This window comes from Orcinus orca, chromosome 4 (assembly GCF_937001465.1).
Source record: "Orcinus orca chromosome 4, mOrcOrc1.1, whole genome shotgun sequence".
NCBI lineage: Eukaryota > Metazoa > Chordata > Mammalia > Artiodactyla > Delphinidae > Orcinus > Orcinus orca.
In genome coordinates this window covers 103500751-103518337 of record NC_064562.1, presented here as the reverse complement: position 1 = coordinate 103518337, position 17587 = coordinate 103500751, and the positions used below count along the sequence as shown (strand labels likewise).

The window sequence follows — 17587 nt, the reverse complement described above, 5'->3', positions numbered from 1 at the left end:
TGAATAAAACAGACCTGGTACCTATTCTGGGGAGACTCCCGTTTCTTCGTCCTCCCCCAGAGGCATATCTCCATTTTGGCATCTGGCTGTTTCAGTCCTTGATTAAGATTTCTTTCAAAGGAATTTTTAGAACTTCTTCTGTCAATAAATTACCCCTGTCATCCCTTTGAGATTGCCCAGACTCCCTCCACTGCTCTCTGCCTTCTTTTATATATATCTTAATCTCCTGCTCAATCTTCCCTTTACTCCCGGCCTCTCTTTTTGTTATTTTGTTTTTACAATACTCTCCATCATTTTCCAGTTGCCTCTCTCCTTGCACCCCGCCTTGCCGGGCCCCCGATTCCCTGACCCCTCCCTGTTCGTGCTGGAAGCCCAGCCTTGGGCACTTGCTCCTGTATTCCACGCTTACATTTTGCTTCCACATGTAGGTCTTATAAGCAGGACCAGCTACGTAATTGGCAGAGCTCAGCGCAAAATGAAAACTCAGGGCCCCCTTATTCAAAAAAGATTAAGATTTTCGAAATGGTGACGCAAAGCATTGATTAGACCAAGTGCAGGGACCTTCTGGGCACTGGGCCATGTGTGACTGCATGAGTCTCTGGTCCTCAAAGCTGGCCCTGTTTGCAATGTGTTTTGCTTTAATTTATTGTTTATTCACCGTTTTCTGAACTCTTCCAATTTTGCTTCTGTTGTCCTGACCTGCTACTTTAACTTGCTTGATTTTGCCCAACATAGTCAACATATTTATAGTAACCAAATAAGACATTCTGTTTTAATTATTGTTTTTTGCTGATCTGGAAAAGTGGCACAAGACTCCATTCTAGGCCCAGCTGCCTGAAAGTTGATGCTTGGGTGTTCCTGCTATTCAGAGCCCAAGAAAGCTGTGCTGTGAGGTTAGAATGGCACGAGGAGGTGCCTCCCCTAGAGAAGATGTGGAGGAGAGTAGATTAAGATCCCCCGGGCAAGCATACCATCAAAATCAGCCAGGTAATATGCATTACTCTGTGAGTGGCTCAGAGGAAGCATTCAATAAGCAAGAACCAGTATTATTTCCATGTTGGTTCCAGCTGAGAGCCAAGATGCTGTCATAATGCAGAAGCACAGTTCTAGCTCAGTAAGTTTCCCTCCAGATTTAAGGGCTCTTCTTCCCTTAAGGCCGGCAGGCCCACCACCTGGTTGCCACCCACTGCTGAGAGTCATTGTATCACATATCTCCCGCCCGCCCTGCACCCCAGGGTCCAGCCACCTACTTGTTGGTCTGCCTCTGGTGCTGGATCACCATGTTTTTCTCATGGATTGTCTCCAACAGGGCTGTTGCCAGAGATTTCAGATCAGAAATGGACTGTGGAGTGGCTGGGAGGCTGCACCCGTGATCCTCAGATAACAGATCCTGAACTGGGTGGGATATAAAATTTACAACTCAGTTTTAAATCCTTCTGGAACGTTGGAATGCAAACCAATGTCAGTTCTTCCTGGATAATGAAGCTGGGATCAGTTCCCGGCTTCCACACGCTACTGTGTTGTAATTGAAGGGTCCACTTCAAGTGTCAAAAGTGAAAAAAAATAAAATTTAGTGTGAGGGTTAAACAGAAAGGAGGAAGTACTCATGGACTTTTAGCAACACCTTTTATTTAAAGGATAATAATTTTTTGCATTTGTCCAGTATTTTATGCTTTTGAAACACTCATGCTGACTAACTCATTTGAGGCTTCAAATTTTAAAAAGAACAAGGAAAATGTTATTTATTCCCATTTCATGGACAGAAAAGCAAGGTGCTGATGGATTAAAAACATTCGCTGAAGGTCACACAGCAATGCAAATGCAAATGGCTCTAGTCCTGAGCTCCTGGCTTTATATCACAGCTTCCCACAGTACCCTTGGTGGGAGGTAAGATAATGTAGGAGATCATTTAGAACACAAAATATATTTTGTATATGCATGTTTTTAGAAACTAAGAGATAACCCCAAAAGACCACAACCACTTATATTCCTATGAGACAGAAAAAAGAAGAAATAATATAAATCTCTCATTATATATCTTTGAACACCATTTCCTATATGCCTATATGTAGACACACAAATTCACACATTTCTCTCCAAAAATGGGAAAAAGCTCTGCTTTTTTCACTTAACCTTATGTCTCATCATGAATATCTACTAAAATATAAAATGTAACGGCTGCTTAGTAGTCCATGCATAGATCTACAGTAATTTATTTAATTACTCCTGGACAATTATGTTGTTTCCAATGTTTTTTATTATAACTAACGTAGGAAGAACTTTCTTGAAGCAAAATGCTTGCACATGTCTGTAATCATTTCTTGTTGGCTCAGAGGGGATCAGTTTAAGGCTTTTTATAACAGAGAACCAAATGGTTCTCTAGAAAGGTTGTGCCTGGTTGACGGCTCTGCCAGCGTGTTTGAGTGTGGCTAGCATTCCCCAGGTCAGTGACAGGACTGGGTCTCAACATTCAAACATCCAACATTCAAAGGCTATCAAGGATATCCAGAGCTATACTTAGATGGGCTACTTCACGTTTGTATAGAGGGTGTTCTTTTCTAGTTGAGTGAAAAAAGAAAAAAAAAAAAAAAGAAGTTGCTTGGAAAAGTGCCTTGATTATTAGGTAGTCTGGAGATTCACCATTATTTTTTAATCCCCCGTAGCTCTGATGAGGACTGCCACATGATCCTTGTTGGTCTGCACTGCCAACAAGCCCAAAACAGGCCAGTCCAGCACGGTCCACTTGAGGGTCATGTTTAGAACTGAATTCCCAAATACTAAGTGTCAGAAGCAAGCTGTCTGCTATTTATTTCCCCTGACTGTTCCTGGAAGATCATTATTTTTCATTGGAATCGACAAGAAGGAGGAACAAAATTGCAATCAATAAAAGCTTCTTTAGGGCTTCCCTGGTGGCGCAGTGGTTGGGAGTCCGCCTGCCGATGCAGGGGACACGGGTTCGTGCCCCGGTCCGGGAAGATCCCACATGCCGCGGAGCGGCTGGGCCCGTGAGCCATGGCCGCTGAGCCTGCGTGTCCGGAGCCTGTGCTCCGCAACGGGAGAGGCCACAGCAGTGAGAGGCCTGCGTACCGCAAAAAAAGTAAAAAATAAAAGCTTCTTTGAAAAAGGCACATGTGCCATGGTAAAATGACTTCAGCAGCTGTGAGACTTTTCTAGTCTGATCACAGAGGCCAGGAAAAGGAGACACTCAATGAGGATGGAACGGACACTTGGAGATGCTAACCTGGTGATTACAGAAGGGAAAACATTCTGGAAAGAGGAGCATAGTTAGGGGAATAGATGCAAATGGGGTCCAGTCATTAGAGAGACCTCTAAGGCAGCGGCTCTCAAAGCAGGGTCCCCGAACCAGCATCAGCATCACCTGGGAACTTTTTAGAAACGTGTATTCTCCGGGCTCACCCTAGACCTAGTAAATCAGAAACTCTTGAGGTGGGACCCAGTAATCTGTGTGTTAATAAGCCCTCCAGGCAATCCTGATGCAGGTGGAAGTTTGGGGGTGACTGCTCTAAGGATCACTTCCATTCCCAATTCAAAAAACGAGATGTGGACCCACAGTGCTCGCATTCTGTGATCATAGGTGGTCCCTCCCAGAAAATGACCCCTACCTTGCTTTGCAGACAGGACTCCAGTCAGAGCACTGCTGCTGGATTTACCCTGGCCTTTTGAGTTTTTCCGTCTCTCAAGAGCATTCTAAAGCAGCATTGGGAGAAAACAAAAACCTCTGTCAGAAAAGCCAATAATGGAAAAATACCTAATTCCAGTAGATGCATCCTCCCATCCAGCACACAAGAACTCTTTACAAACTCCAAATGCTAGCCCAACTTTTAAAATTCAGAGTCCCTGCCAGAGAGTTATGATTTTTATGGACCTGGTAAAGAGTTTTGTTTTTTTCTTTTTAAGTTGGTGCCCAGCAGAATTACAGCAATTATATCCTCCTATATATAGAAGGTACTCAATGCATATTCGTTAAATTAAATCAAATCTGAAGCAAGAACTCAGTCTAATGTGTGAAGTCACTAGTTATGGAAACCCCTTCCAAACAGACATGAGATGGAGACTAGGTTTACTTTCATGGCGCAATGCCAAAAGATCATTAGTGGTGTCTGGAAGGTTTCTGTGGCTGGACTGGAAGAAAAGCCATGATTGATTAATGAAATCTGCCATGGACTCAAGGTTAAGGAAGTGCATGTGTGTCATTCCTAGAACAGAACGTTACATTAAAATTGATATGTGCTACACAGCCAGTGCTTGGCACATAGAAGAACTGAATAAATGTTGTTAAGTGAATGCATATACACATTTTTTAAATCATGTATTAATTATACAACTTTAAGAGCTGTATTCTTCTTTGGCTGTGTGTGTATATATAGATGGGTGTAAACTCAAGGGGGGCCCCCCCGCCCCAGATTGGAAAAGGAGGAACAGCATGGAGACTTCTGAGAAAAAAGTGAACGTCAAAAGCCAGGAATATGAGATGGCTGCCCCAGCACAGAGACGGCTGTAAAACTTCACCCTCAGGAAGAGAAATCAATCTATTTTCAAAGCAGAGAAACCCAGGAGATTTTGCTAATTATAACACTTACAACTAACATCTGCAGAAACATATTATCTAACGAATGGCACTGGAATTAGACTAAATAACAGTGGGGAGAATTTAAACATTCTGTCCTTTTAGTGTGACGTGAACATTATCGTTTAGATTGTGATTTCCCAATCTTTGTTTCTTCATTGCTCAGAAATCATTTTCTTATGGATGATTAGGGGACAAAGAACATCTGATGACAGAACACTTTATAGAAAAGCTGGATAGGAAACCTAATTTAATATAGACCGAGGCTGTATAGTGGTCACATCCAGATTCTGGTGGTCTCAGTGTGCCCTGTCTAGATAACAGAAGCAGCTCTTGCAAAACCTGTTTTTGTTGTGTTTGCCGTTTGGGGTTTAATTCTCACTGGTTCCTCAGTTAAAGCTCTTATTGAACTATCTGGGAGGGCAGGCAAGCACTAGAGTATCTTTGGCACATAAAAGGGAATTAAAATAGAATGACACTTAGATGTACAATAGTGAATCATCACCGTCACCGTCATGATTTTCTACCTTATATTTGGCAATGTTAGATTTCAAGAGGTTGACCTCTTCATGAAGTTGCTTTAATCTCTCTTGAAGGTACCTGAAAAAGAATATATACAACTAGGAAGAGTTTGGAGGCAAAATAAAAAACATACACTCAAGTAGGAGAGGATAAAAAGAAAACCACACACCCAAAGGGCCACCTTTGACCTACAGTGCCTTCCCACCACCGAAAGCAGAAAAAGTGCACCTTGGTGACCTCTTCTTAAATGGATGTGATCAAGGTCAAGTATGCCCAAATCACTGAAACCTCACTTTAGGACAGCCCTCTGCAGAGATCCCCTAAGGGATATCAACACAGTTTTCACATAATTCTCATTAAGATGATTCCACTGGGAAGCAAGGCAGCAAGAGGCAATACCAGACACAGCATTAAGTTAGTCACATACACACACTGAAATTTGCCTCTGGGAACAGAGACAGCTAAGGGAATTTCTCAATTTATTTTCTTATTCTTTTCTGTCTTCTTGATAGCAATAATAAGCAGCTTTCACTGGTTCCCTACCCTTCTCACCCAACCGGGGAGGGCAGGGGGAAAGAGGGTATGGATGTAGGCATGTAAGCATGTGGTTCTTCTTTTCTTACTGCTACAACTAACGTGTGACATTAATATCATTGTTTTAGGGTTGAGACTTTCCTTTCACTGTAAGGCTATTTTCTTAAATGTAAACAGGGCTGCAAATAACTCCCAGCCTGCAGGCAAGTGGAGAGCCAGCATCCTACCCCAGTACGAGCCTGGGACTGGTCACTTACCTGTTCTCCATACACAGGGCATCCACGTCAATAATTCGGTTCTCGTGGCCGCTCAGGATGTGGTTTAGCTCCTGGTTGAGCCTCTCGACTTTGTCCTGGTAGGAAGACCGCTCTTCTTTAACATCCTGAAGCTCGTCCATAGAGGCCTGCAGGTCATGCTCCAGAGACTCAATCTGAAACCAGAGAAGTGCCCTTACTCAAGGTATTCTGCAGGCATCAGCCTTATGGTTAGAGACGAGCCTTCCACTTGGTTGACTGACTTTTAGAGAGCTTATCAATACCAGCGTCTGCTATAAAACCGTAAGCGCCACACATCGGAATATGATAAAAGCTGAAAGCAAGGAACAACTTCTGGCCAGACACTTACTATATCCAAGATGAGATGGATTGCAGCAGCTTGGAAACACAGAACTGATCACTTACCAACTGCAGCCTGCCCTAAAGCCAGGGGCTTGGAGAGGGCAAATCCAGATATTGGGAACAACAGCCGGTGTCTTACAAATACATACTTTTTCAAACCACTCTAGACCCAGAAATCATGTTCTGCTCTTCAAAACCAATTAGTGAGAGGAGAGAAACGAAGCCTAGGCTCTCTAAGCTGTTCCCTAACTAGGGCTTGGTACCCGTTGAGATTTTGCCTAAAAAGCATCCACTCAGCATTTCAGCGGAAACTTGCAAATTAAGGCCAGTCTGTCATGTTTGTTCTCTCCCTGTCTATCCTGGTTATGGGGGAGGTTTCTTGTTGTGTTCAGAACAATGGCACCCAAAGTAAGAGAGCAGACCTGCTGGAAGACAGAAATGCAAAAGGCTGCCTGGGAACCTAGCAGAGAACAGAGGGAGTAAATGCATTCAAACTGCATCTTCCTTCCTCCTCTAACCGCGTTCCAAGCACCCCACAGTCTCTGAGAAACTGGGGCACAGTCTACTCTTCTCTGTGTCACGCTCAGCTGTGCAAACATATCCCCCACTCATAACAGATGTTGGCGATAACCTGTTCCCTTGCTCTCTCCAGCTGCTGAACCAAATCTTCACGCTCATGGGCTGCAAAGTGCCGCACGCCGATTTCTTCGTCTCCCAGCCTCTGTTTGGCAATTGTCATTCTCAAGAGCTGCATTTTCCATTGGTAGAAAAAGAAGAGAGAGAGGGAGAGAGAGTTAAAATGAAGAGATCCAAACGAAACCCCAAGCATACTAGGCAGAAAGTGCTGGAAGTTAAGATTTTCCAAGAAATACTGGAGAAAGGCACAAGACAAAGAAATTCCTTGCCAATATCATTAATTAAAAAAAATTTTTTAAATCCATATTGTATGTACAGATACATGTGTGCACACACACACCTATAAGGCTAACGGGAACACAGGCCTGGGCATCTGAAGGGGGATAGCCTGTTTAGCCCTGCCATAGTGAGGGAAAAAACTCTGTGTCTCTTTTAAACTTAGCAAAGATTAAAAAATGATAATACAATGTTGTAAAGTATCTGCTAAGATGGGCATGCTCCCACATTCTTAACAATTAGGCTATGTTATCGAGAGCCTTAAAGATGTCCCTATCTGACTCTTGCATCTGAGTGCTAATTCAGATTTAAGCCTAAGTAACCTCATCGCCTCTCACCCCATGAATGTTGACAATGGATGAAATACCTTACTGTAGTTCTGGACTAAAACGCTGGGGAAGAAACTTAATTTTCTTTTTTGCACAACTAAGGAAAACAGCTGCTGTGCAGAGTTTCCTTTCTGACCTAGGCAGATGAACTGGACTGACAGTGTTAATTCAGATTTAAGAAATTATCTGAATCTTGGTTTGAGTAGATTCGGGATCTACATGCAATATTAACTAGATCGGATACCTTTTATATTTTCACATGTATACATAGGCTCTCCTCACTCTCATCAACATCCATTAGTTACTGAACTCTGTGAACTGACACTGAAACATTCCAATGTTTTTGTTGCTCCAGTTCTGTAAAGTTTTACAGTGCAATACCTGTTACTTTTCAGAGACAAACCAAAGGTTAATTTCTCTAGGTTCTTGCTGTTTGCTTTAGCAGCATTTGATGGAGGATCTTTTTAAATATATATACATTTGTAACAGATGAAAAATAAACCAGATTGCAAACCCCATTTTTTTTTTTTTTGAAGCAAACCATGTACCAGGTTTTTGGTCCAAATTGTGTAGTATAAGTTAAATTGCATTCTATTAACCCATATGAGTGTATTTCTGTACCCATAGTTATGTTGAAATAAAGTTTTAAAAAGAAAAAAAAAATGTCCCTATCCAATGATCCAGTAACTCTACTTCTGATAATCTGGGCTAAGAATAATCCCAGACATGGACTAGCTTTAGGAAAAAAGAAAAAAGTAGACTGTGCTGTTATTTATAGAAAGAGTAAAAAAACAATAGAAACAATGTCCAACAATAGTGGAATGGCTAGCAAATGATAATGCAATCAATCAACTGATTGATTGTTTGATCAATCAATCAAACAGCAAATTTCCAGCTGTTTAAAATGAGGTTGATGTGAACTATGTAGTACCATGGACATGCGGATGCTGCCACACTAAGTGGGAAAAAAAGCAGAAAACTAACTTGAATACGCAGTTTGGGGACTTCTCTGCCAGTCCAGTGGTTAAGACTCCATGCTTCCACAGCTGGGGGCCTGGGTTCAATCCCTGGTCAGGGAACTAAGATCCCACAAGCCACACAGTGCGACCAGAAAATAAATAAATAAATATTTTTAAAAAATGTTTAAATAAAGGCACTTTCCTGGCAGTCCAGTGGTTAAGACTCCGAGTTTCCAATACAGGGGGTGCAGGGGGCACGGGTTTGATCACTGGTCGGGGAACTAAGATCCCACATGACGTGCGGCACAGCCGAAAACAAAATATGCAGTATGATTGAAATTATACTAAGAACCCACATACAAAAGAAAAAAATTACCAAATACATTAAAACCCTTAAATGTGTGTGTGTAAGTTTAGGTGATGCAAGACTGTGTATGCTATCTGTTCTTTGTTTTCTAACTTTTAAAATAAGTATACATGACTTTCATAACGTACTTTTTAAATGTTTTAAAATCCCTAGGAACTAAATTCTAGTCCTAAAAGTGTAATTTTCCAAAGCATCCCTGCAGAACCCTTGGCTTTCCCAGTCTCTGGGGCCGAGCTCCATGTGCAGCTCCAAACTTTCCAGTAGGGCCATGATGGAAACTATGTTAGAGACTCCAGGAAGGTCCAGTGGTCCCAGAGCATCCCCTACATGCCGTTCAGTGCCAAGCAGGTGGCCATTAAAAAGTGCTTTTTTGACTTTACAGCACTGCTTGCTGATGCTTCTTCGAGAGAGGTCACAAGACTGATTCTTCCACCTCCCTGTAGGGTGTGTGCAGATGGGCTTCATATATGGATGAAATCCTGGGGACAGTTTTTTGCTGCCACATAGATCCAACCCATCCAGGAATACCTGCTGGGGTATGCTCTCCCTCGTTCCTGCGTGGATCCTAAGGGATTTGTTGCCAATAGAGAGAATGGCTTTATTTTTCAAGTCCCTAAGGATTTAGGGGCAGGTGAGAAAGTTAAAATCCAAGGTAGAATATTAACTATATAGGAATAATAAATAACAGCAATGAACTGTGCAGGAACTGATGACTACTGAAAAGTAAAGAGCATTTTCAAATGACACATATATATATTTTACATCTTTATTGGAGTATAATTGCTTTACAATGGTGTGTTAGTTTCTGCTTTATAACGAAGTGAATCAGTTATACATATACATGTGTTCCCATGTCTCTTCCCTCTTGTGTCTCCCTCCCTCCCACCCTCCCTATCCCTCCCCTCCAGGCGGTCACAAAGCACCGAGCTGATCTCCCTGTGCTATGCGGCTGCTTCCCACTAGCTATCTACCTTTTCGTTTGGTAGTGTATATATGTCCATGCCTCTCTCTCGCTTTGTCACAGCTTTCCCTTCCCCCTCCCCATATCCTCAAGTCCATTCTCTAGTAGGTCTGTGTCTTTATTCCTGCAAATGACATATATTTGGGGTCCTTATTTGAAAACTAGTCAGATGAACTGGACGTGTATTTATTGTGCATCTACTATGAGCAAATGCATCATTAGGATCAGCACACAATGTTCCAGGCAGGTGGAACAGCTTGTACAAAGGCCTAGCAGGGGACATACGGCACTTAGGTACACAGATGGCCGTGCTTAATGGAATCCCCATTCCAAAGCGCAAGGATTCTGAATTTGTATACTTGCCTAATGCAAATTTATCTGTAGTCTCGAAATCAGCATTCATGGTGCTTTTGCATCATGAGGGGACATGTGCAGATAAACACAGAGTTGCAAAAACTGGGAAGCATCCCACAGGAACGTTCCCAGCTAAAGTGGAACAAGGCAATGTTCTGCTTTCTTGTTTTAGCTCATACTGTAAACAAGTGTCCTTTTCATGGTTTCTTTCGTGCCACTTTTTTTCACATTTTTGTGCTTTCTGTTGGTGTTTTGCCATTTAGAATGGCCCTCCTGTGCAGTGCTGGAGTGTTGTCTCGTGTTCCTGAGCACGAGAGGCCATGATGCGCCTTACAGAGAATATACGTGTGTTAGATGAGCTTCCTTCAGGCACGAGTTACAGTGCTATTGGCTGTGAGTTCAATGTTAAAGAAACAACAATATAAATTAAATAAGGTGACTTTAAAGAGAAACACATATAAAACAGTTCTATATTGATCAGGTGACAAAAATATTGTGACCAGAGGCTCAGAGGAACCTAATCTCCTATTTCCCCTAGGAACAATGGTTCAATATTCCCTAATTCAGTGTTTGCAGTGATTTTAGAGAATGTAACTATAGCAAATGTCAAGAATCGGCTGTACTGTGAGAGGAACGGAGTTTATGTCAGAACTGGTTAATTTACCTGAAAGCCGATATGTGAAAACATCTTTCACATCACAGTCTTGGCTCAGGACTTTCAGAACCCCAGGTGAGTACACAGAAAGACAAACAGCTAACCAAGCAAGAAACATTTCTCAGATGAAAGGGTCTAGGAACAAGAAGGCCTGTGCCACTTTTGGCATGAGGCAACAGGAGGTCTGCAACACGGCTTTGAAAGCGGGACGCTTTTCCTCGTATGTGAAAAGCCAGACTGACAGCCTGAACTTTAAGTAATAAAACACCACTGAGGTTTTCCATTCACAGTACGCTTCGCCGAACACTTAATTTAGAATCACACAATTATGTTTGCTTAATGCCAATTAATTATTAAACATGTTTATTGAGGTCTGACAGCCATATAAGAGAGTCATCTTTTATATACTGGATGCCTGTTAAGCTTCAATAAACATGTTAACAATCATTTGGTGTTCAATGTGCATACAATATCGGCTATTAAATCTCAGGGCTGGACTAGATGAAACACTTATTTTTAAAAGTGAGGCCCAAGTTGGTAAAAGCTGGATCACTGGTTGGGTCTGACACTCAAGTTCAATCAGCTGAAGGGGCCCAAGGAGGCCATCGCAATAGGGATGGCAGCCCCAGGGAGAGTTCTCTTGCCTTCCCAGCTGACAGCTGATGGGCTCTGGAGTCCATCTGCCAGGGGGCGGGGGAGGTGGGGTGTTCTGGGGCCAAGTTCGAGAGCTGTGCAATCTCAGAAATATGCCTGAACTTCTCTGAGTGTTAGTATCCTTCACTGTAAGAATACGACAGTAACAGTACAGCTTTTTCCTGGCCAAGGTTGCTGTAACTGTTGGGGCCCAGAGTAGGCTGCCCCCAAATGTGCCTCAATGGCATATTTATTGTTTTGAATTAAAGTTACTTAAGAAATGCCCAACACACGAGGGACACTCTGACCCTCCTTTCTGTCACTCTGAAAGCAGGAAAAAAAAAACTCTCATGTGAAGGGTGCCCTCCTGCATCTGGAGGTAGAAGGATGCCCTTATCGCCAGAGATGGGGATTTGGGCGAGAAACCAGTATAAACAAACCCTGTTACTGCTTTAATTTACTACCCCAAGCCCAAACTCGGTTTAGATTCGTCACTAATTGGGCACCCCGAACCTAAGTTTCTTTGTCCTGTCAACTCCTCCCAAATTTATTATTTCTTTGTCTAAAAAGTATAAAAGTTATCTGCTTTGGGCACTTCTTAGGTCCCATGTCTATGGGACCAGCATGAATTTAAAATGTGTTTCTTTTTCTCCTGTTAATCTGTCTCATGTCCAGCCACAAGAAATCAAGAAGCGGGGGATTCCCTATTGGTCCAGTGGTTAGGACTCTGCTCTTCCACTTCAGGGTTCAATCCCTGGTTGGGGAACTAAGATCCTGCGTGTCGTGTGGGACTCCAAAAAAAAAAAAAAAACAGAGAAATCAAGAGGAGTAGAGGGGGCAATTTCCCCTACCCAACATTAAACACGAAGTAAGAGAGTGACGTTGTATTAAATGAGCATTTAATTCAGGAGAATTCAAATGTGTGTGTTTGGCAAAAAGATGACGGAGAGAACCAAGTGGAGGAAGAGAGAGATGGAGAAGAGGGGATGGGAGAGAAATAAAAATGTTTTAAATTGGCGGCTCTACCCCCCCTGCTTTCAATGTCCCAGACTGAGAGCAAGGTGGGAGAGGGACTGATAATACATTTAGACAAAATCATACCGTTCATATTTATACATAAGACTCCTATTCAGGAGACACATGGCCACCTGCCCTGACCTGCATGGACAATTTAAGAGACCGTCAAGGTGAATTTCTGCTAGACACAAGGTTTTGCCTCTTACCCGCTGACTTTAGAACCTAGTCCCAAGTAAAAGAAGATGAGATTTCTCTACCATACTTAGCACAGCCCCTGGAACATACAAAGTGCTTGATCAATGTCAGCTGCTATTACGATTATTGCTGTGCTCATTGGTGTCCTCCTCCACGTGAGTTTCCCCACACATATGCCCACTGGGGAAGTCGATCTTTCTTCTAAGCTGGAGGAAGCCGAGCTGCTGAGCCAACCTTATCTGTAGACTGCAGGCAGTGAGGCTGATTTCCCACCTTGGAAGCTCTATGAAGCAACTGCTTGGAGTGCTTGATTTCCTACAATGGGGCCATCAACACTGCACGGCTAGCCTCCCTGTGCCAACGCTTGAAGTGGATCAGTGCCCTGAGAGGCACGCACGCGGCCACCAGGAGATGCATCCATTTGCTGATTTAGATGGAAATAAACATTTATGAATGAATTATGGGTGTGAATCGTCCACTTATGGATGAGGTGCAGCTGCAGCTGGGATGTGGCTGAGGGACAGGGCTGCAAAACGATGTGACAAAGGGCTCTTGGGCGCTCTCCCCCCACCCTGCCGATGGAGTCCAACTCCTCTGCCAAAGCCCTGCTCTAACTCTGGTCCCGCCAAGGCCCCCCAGTCGGAATGACTCGCTTCTTCCTTGATCTCTTCTTGGGCTTCATCCCTCATAGCCCTCAACAGTCTCCCCCTCCTCTTGTTTTCATTTGCCTGAATCCATTTTCCCCAACAGACAGTGGGAGGAAGACAGCTGGCAGCAGGAGCAGCTATTATTCTCCAGGTGTAATCTGTGTTCAGATCCTGTATCTGTGGATCCTAGTCACATGTCTTTGGCTGTCATCTAGCCTCACTGAGCCCCAAGTGACTTTAGTGTTTTTTGAAAGTGGAGATTGCCTTAGTCTATTCAGGCTGCTATAACAGACTACCATCGACTGCATAGCTTATAAACAACAAACATTTATTTCTCATAGTTCTAGACGCTGGGAAGTCTAAGATCAAGTCGCTAGCAGGTTGGGTGTCTGGTGAGAGCCTGCTTCCTAATTCATAGATGGCTGTCTTTTTTCTGTGTCCTCACATGGAGGAAGGGGTGAGAGAGCTCTCTAGGGTTCCTTTTATAAGGGCACTAATCCCATTCATGAGAGCTCCACCTTCATGATCTAATCACCTCCCAAAGGCTCCCACCTCCAAATACCATCACACTGGGGAGGAGGTTTCAACATATGAATTTTTGGGAGGTGACACAGTCTATAGCATTCCACCCTTGACTGCCCCCAAATTCATGTTCTTCTTACACGTGAAATACATTTACTCTATCCCAATAACCCCCAAAGAATTAACTGGTTCCAGCATCAACTCTTAAGTCTAAAGTCCAAAACCTCATCTAAATATCATCTAAATCAGGTATGGGTGAAACTCAAGGTGAGATGCATCGTGAGGCAAACTCCTCTCCTCCTGTGAAATTGTGAAACCCAGCAAGTTATGTGCTTCCAAAATACAAAGGTGGGACACACACAGGAGCGACATTCCCATTCCAAATAGGCAGAAATGGGAAAGAAGGAAGGGGTGACAGGTCTCAAGTAAGTCCAAAACCTAACAGATCAAACAACGTTAAATGTTAAGGCTTAGGACTAATCCTCTGGCTCGATGCTCTGCCTTCCAGGCCCACTGGCAACATCACCGCCAAGGCTTGGCAGGACAGCCCTGCAGTGGCTCTGCTCTGGTGCCCTGCAGCTCTACTGGGCTGCGGTCTCAGCCCTGGGGCTCCGGGAGGCCCCCTCCATTCTAACCCAGGTGAAGGCAATCTGTCCCCCAGAGCCATGTACTCTAGGCCTGTGGCGGGAGTGGCAGATTTACTGGGCTCTAAATTAGCTTCCGTGTCATTCTTCTCTTGCCCTGAAAAATAGCGGCCGGCCTCTAATCCATACTAATCTCTTTACCACATGGTTGTTTGGCCAACACCCTTAGCGTTCTCATTTTTTGCAATATGGACAGGCTGAGAATTTTCCAAACCTTTAAATTCTGGTTCCTTTTTGCTGAACAATTCCATCTTCAAATCATCTCTCTCGTCTCACATTTTATAAGCAGTAGGGAGAAACCAGCCTGCTCCTTCAACACATTTTTTAGAAATTTCCTCAGCTAAATATCCAGTTTCATTGCTCACAAGTTCTACCTTCCATAAAACAATAGAACTCAATCACAGTTCAGCCAGATTGTTGCCACTTTATAACAAGGATGGCCTTGTCCCCAGCATCCAGTAACGTGTTCCTCATTTCCATCTGAGGCCTCATCAGAATGGCCTTTACTGTCCATATTTCTACCAACATTCTGTTCAGGATGACTTAAGTATTCTCCAAGAAGGTGGATGCTTTCTCCACAGCTCTCTTTTTTCTTTTTTTTTTCTGAGTCCTCACCAGAATTGCCCTTAATGGTCCATTCACAGCAATGCTGTGAAGGACAACAGGCTTTTTCAAGCAGGAACCTCAAAACTCTTCCAGCCTCTACCCACTACCCAGTTCCAAAGCTGCTTCCACATTCTAGGTATTTGTTATAGCAGCACCCCACATCTTAGTACCAACTCCTGTCTTAGTCTGTTTAGGTTGCTATAACAGAATACCATAGACTGAGTAGCTTATAAACAACAAACATTTAACTTCTCACAGTTGGAGTCTAGGATGTCCAAGATCAAGACACTGGTAGGTTCGTGGTCTAGTGAGGGCCCACTTCCCGGTTCATAGTCAGCTATCTTCTCACTGTGTCCTCACATGGCAGAGGGGGCAAAATTGCTCACTGGGGTCTCTTTTATGAGGGCACTAATGCCATTCATGAGAGCTCTGCTGTCATGACCTAATCACTTCCCAAAGCCCCCACCTCCTAATACCATCACATTTCGGATCAGGTTTCAACATATGAATTTGGGGTGGGGGCACATTCAGTCTACAGTAATAATAAAAGCTATCTTGTAGACAGAACAGCTATGTACGGCTGCCCGGCCTGTGCACTGCACAACTCCAGCTCTCAGGGTTTCCATCCTTGCAATGTGAAGATACAATGCAATAATCACTCTCTGAAGAGCTTTAAAAGTACAATCCCCAGTTATGGCTGGTATGGTTATAATTCTTATACAGTGACTCTCTATCTGTCAGAGTTACTGGGAAGATGAGATGCAAGAATTAATAGGAGTGGATGTTAGCCCTTCCTCACCCCCGGTCCTTGTGTACTGCTGCAAATAGCACGCCTAGGGAGAGGTCAACACCAAAAGCCATTGATCAAACATTCATCTGCCAGTGTTGTGCTGGGCAACTTAATAAACAAGGTCCTGCCTATCTTTCCTTTACTTTTCCTGTTGGTTTTTTCCACATCCTCTCCAACTGCCCCCTGACCTTTTGAAATACCCTTGATAAAATTAGACAGGAGAGCTTTAAAAGGCTGCAAGTAGGCAACTCTATTGTGTATACCAAAGTTCAAATTCCTAAACCTATATGGCAAATCTAGTTCTAGCTTTAAACAAAAGAATTTGTCACTTAAAAAAGAAACCCAGCAGTTTTCATATTCTTCCTCCCAGACTCTGGAGATTATCATGCACACACTCATTAACGTGTGTCAATATTTCCCAGTTAACGAGCACCCAACTTGGGCCAAACAACATGCTATACGCTTTCCTTACACACGATACCTCCAGTGGCTTTTCACTGCAATGGAATAAATTTGGAATAAATTGCAAAGCCCTTATGAGAGCTGCTGATGCATGAGCTGCCCCTGCCCACCTCCCAACCCAACCTCCAACCACCTCCCTTGTTTGCTGGCCACACTGGCTCTCCTTCAGTGCCTCAAGCACAACCTGCTCCTGCCTGCCTCTGGGCCTTTGCACTTGCTCTGCCCTTTAGCAGCCTGCCCACAGGTCTATCCAGAACCCACTTCTTTTGTCTCTTTCAGGTCACAGATCAAATGTCACCTCCTCTGAGAGGTCTTCCCTGGACACTGTCGCTGAAGCCGTTCACCTTCAAGGGCCCCACTACCTTCATCATACTGCTAGAAATCACCTGGCTCATCTGCTTGTCCCTCCCCCTGTCAGCTCCACTGCAGGAACCTGGCTGTTCATACGCACTGAAATAGCCGGCACCCATAGCAGTGTCTGGCTAACCGCAGGGAGTCCTCAGATACATCTTAAATACAGGAAGTCTCTCATGTGCTGCTTCCCAACCCCGGGAGGCAGACACTGCCCCGTCCTCCTCATAGGGGAGAAGCTCATAGGGGCTGCTGCAGGGCTCTGAAACCAGGGCTCCTTGCCTGGGGCCCATGCTCAGATCAGGAGGCTGCAGTGTCCCCTCACCCTTAACACAACAAGCCCTGTCCTAGGTGCTTACGCACATTGCCCCAGTAAGTCCAACAGACACTCTGTGATGCACTGTTACAATCCCCGTTGTCAGAAGAGAAGCAGAGACACAGAGAGGTGGAGTAAGTTGCCCACGTCACAGACCTTAGAAATGGCAGGGCCGGGAGCTGACCCCAGGCAGGCGAGGGCTCTGGAGTGGATGCTCTGCGGCCTCTCTCCACACCGACGATAGCACTCACTGCCTGGCGCTCCCCCTGTGGAGGGTGTTCTGCATTAAGTGCCCTGTATAACTTCCTGTATTTAATCCTCACAGGAGGCACGCTGGCCCCCTATGTCGTGCCTGTGTCACCCAAGCTCGCTCACTCAGGGTCTCTGCACCTCATCCCCTGGTTATCTGACCACCTCCCACCTCACTTCCTTCAGGCCTCTGAGCAAAGGGTGTGTCAACAGAAATGCCTTCCTGACCACCCAGTATAAGTAGTTGCCCCCCTCCCCTATCCCCGGCAGCCCAGGCTGCACTGTACAGCCCCCTAGCCTGCAGTAACCTGTTGAGCACTTAGCACCTTCTGACATATTATACTGTATTTCATCAAA

General features: G+C 44.2%; 1 protein-coding gene across 1 annotated transcript in view; it reads right to left on the bottom strand.

Moving 5' to 3' along the window:
• The window catches only part of CCDC149 (coiled-coil domain containing 149), a 96292-nt gene that overhangs the window by 24233 nt on the left and 54472 nt on the right, over positions 1-17587 (bottom strand). The window contains 5 exon segments of the mRNA XM_033421598.2: positions 1251-1395; positions 3624-3708; positions 5116-5188; positions 5902-6074; positions 6893-7009. Of these exon segments, the coding sequence (XP_033277489.2) occupies positions 1251-1395; positions 3624-3708; positions 5116-5188; positions 5902-6074; positions 6893-7009 (593 nt within the window).